The 2,520-nt window shown below is 49.7% G+C and overlaps 1 protein-coding gene across 1 annotated transcript; it reads left to right on the top strand.

Annotated features, from left to right (window-relative positions):
- The first annotated feature begins 1,076 nt into the window (after window positions 1–1,076).
- Window positions 1,077–2,189, top strand: LOC131953234 (basic proline-rich protein-like). The gene has a single exon (XM_059316332.1). The coding sequence runs from the start codon at window positions 1,077–1,079 to the stop codon at window positions 2,187–2,189; it is 1,113 nt and encodes a 370-aa protein (XP_059172315.1).
- The last annotated feature ends 331 nt before the right edge of the window (window positions 2,190–2,520 follow it).

Genomic DNA, 2,520 nt, shown 5'->3' with positions numbered 1-2,520 from the left:
CCCAGTGGAAATCATAACGTGAAGGGTATCGTCCCTTATATCTGAGGAATAATGAGCTTTTTCGTGTTATCGTTTCTCGCCCTTTTTCATGCGCTGGAACTCGGGCTGATATCTAGGGGAGATAACTAGACGTTTTTCTATCGCGGAGCTGACGATACGCATGCGCTCCAGTTACACCGCCAGAGATCAAATCTAAAGATGCTGACTACGTCACCATACGTCTTCCAGTTTTTCGTATCCCCCCCCCCCCTTCCTCCCCCTTTTTTTCCTATTTTTTTGATATTTCTGTGAGTTGAAAATTTCAAGATTCCATTTCCGTTGGTTTTATCTGGATGAAATCAATTGGTTTCTGAAACCCAAATCTCGCCTCTTGTGAAAATGTGACAAGGGGAGGAAGAAAAAAAAAAAAGGGGGGGGGGAGGGGAGAAAAAAAGAAGGCGCGCCCTGCTAACATGTCGTTTACAGACGATAGCCGGAGATAAAGCCGCCATCTTTCTTCCTCCGTGTCTCTATTCTGGTGTGTTCCAGTGGTCCCCCTGACGTGAGAATAATAGGCGAGGTATTTGCTCACCCTCGGCGCGACGGTGGCTGGGAATCACGTGCATGTGCGGGTGAGTGTATGTACGTAAGGGGAGGGGGGGGGGGGGTTGTAGATTACATTGACAGATCAGGGATTCTCGATACTGTGAGTGACTTGGACCCCGTTCTTTTGTCAGGCGAAGACAACGGCCCCGCCCACTGAAAGGGAGTTAACTATGTTGTTTGTGTTACAGTTTAATCATGCCACACCTTAAAAAAAATCAAACCAGTAACGTCAAACTAAATGAATCAAAACGCCCAAGAATTTTTGTTTTTCTAAAATTGAGATTAAAAGACAAACACGCAGTATCCGTACAATCCCTACTCTTCCAATCCTCACAGACTCCAACAGTAAGTGTTGATATCCAAGGCATCTTCCGCTTCCTTATTGTCCGCCGCCCTTTCAAGATCAAGAAAAGTTAATTACTTTTTCACACTAGACGGACGGTCAATGTTTTAAAGGAAGTAGAATTTATCTGTTTATCTAATCGCTGTTTATGAAGTGTGTATGTGGTCAGGACTATGTCGAGCTCGTCTTTAATTACACTTGTTGGTGCTCTCTACAACTTTTTTCTCCACCCCCTGATGCTCCACCACCTGATGCTCCACCACCTAACGCTGCACTACCTGATGCTGCGTTAGCACGTGACGCTCCACCACATGATGCTCCACCACCTGATGCTCCACCACCTGATGCTCCACCACCTGATGCTCCACCTGATGCTCCACCACCTGACGCTCCACCACCTGATGCTCCACCACCTGATGCTCCACCACCTGATGCTCCACCTGATGCTCCACTACCTGATGCTCCACCACCTGATGCTCCACCACCTGATGCTCCACCACCTGATGCTCCACCTGATGCTCCACCTGATGCTCCACTACCTGATGCTCCACCACCTGATGCTCCAGCCCCTGATGCTCCACCACCTGATGCTCCACCACCTGATGCTCCACCACCTGATGCTCCACCACATGATGCTCCACCACCTGATGCTCCACCACCTGATGCTCCACCACCTGATGCTCCACCACCTGATGCTCCACCACCTGATGCTCCACTACCTGATGCTCCACTACCTGATGCTCCACCACCTGATGCTCCACCACCTGATGCTCCACCACCTGATGCTCCACCACCTGATGCTCCACCACCTGATGCTCCACTACCTGATGCTCCACTACCTGATGCTCCACCACCTGATGCTCCACCACCTGATGCTCCACCACCTGATGCTCCACCACCTGATGCTCCACCACCTGATGCTCCAGCACCTGATGCTCCACTACCTGATGCTCCACCACTTAATGTTCCACCTTATGCTCCACCACCTGATGCTCCAGCCCCTGATGCTCCACCACCTGATGCTCCACCACCTGATGCTCCACCACCTGATGCTCCACCACCTGATGCTCCACCACCTGGTGCTCCACCTGATGCTCCACCACCTGGTGCTCCACCTGATACTCCACCTGATGCTCCACCACCTGATGCTCCACCACCTGGTGCTCCACCTGATGCTCCACCACCTGATGCTCCACCACATGATGCTCCACCACCTGATGCTCCACCACACGATGCTCCACCACTATTTGCCCCACCATGAGCCACTCCACTACATGTCTACATCCCTATAACCAAACGCAAATCCATAAGCAGTCTTAACTCTAACCCCAAAACTGCCCGATTATAACAAAAAAGGCAGTTGACAAGGGTTGAGTGAAAAACGAAACAAAGCGAATTATTTTTATACCCTGGAACCCGATAATAACTTGTGATATCATTACATGACCTTTGGCCTAATGTAACAGATGAACTCTACCTCACCTACCACACTACACCGCCTCCTCTTTCCACCAAAGCAAACATTTGCATCAACCTCGTGCTAAAAGGCGCAAGATCCACTTATTTTATACAACACATTTTCACTTATTTTT

Source organism: Physella acuta, unplaced genomic scaffold (genome assembly GCF_028476545.2).
Source record: "Physella acuta isolate Inbredline_101_S28 unplaced genomic scaffold, ASM2847654v3 ptg000914l, whole genome shotgun sequence".
Lineage (NCBI taxonomy): Eukaryota > Metazoa > Mollusca > Gastropoda > Physidae > Physella > Physella acuta.
This window is presented reverse-complemented; position numbering and strand designations above follow the sequence as displayed.

Excerpts from the sequence above, each read along its gene's own strand:
- LOC131953234 (XM_059316332.1), top strand. The coding sequence starts at position 1,077 with ATGAAGTGTGTATGTGGTCAGGACTATGTCGAGCTCGTCTTTAATTAC.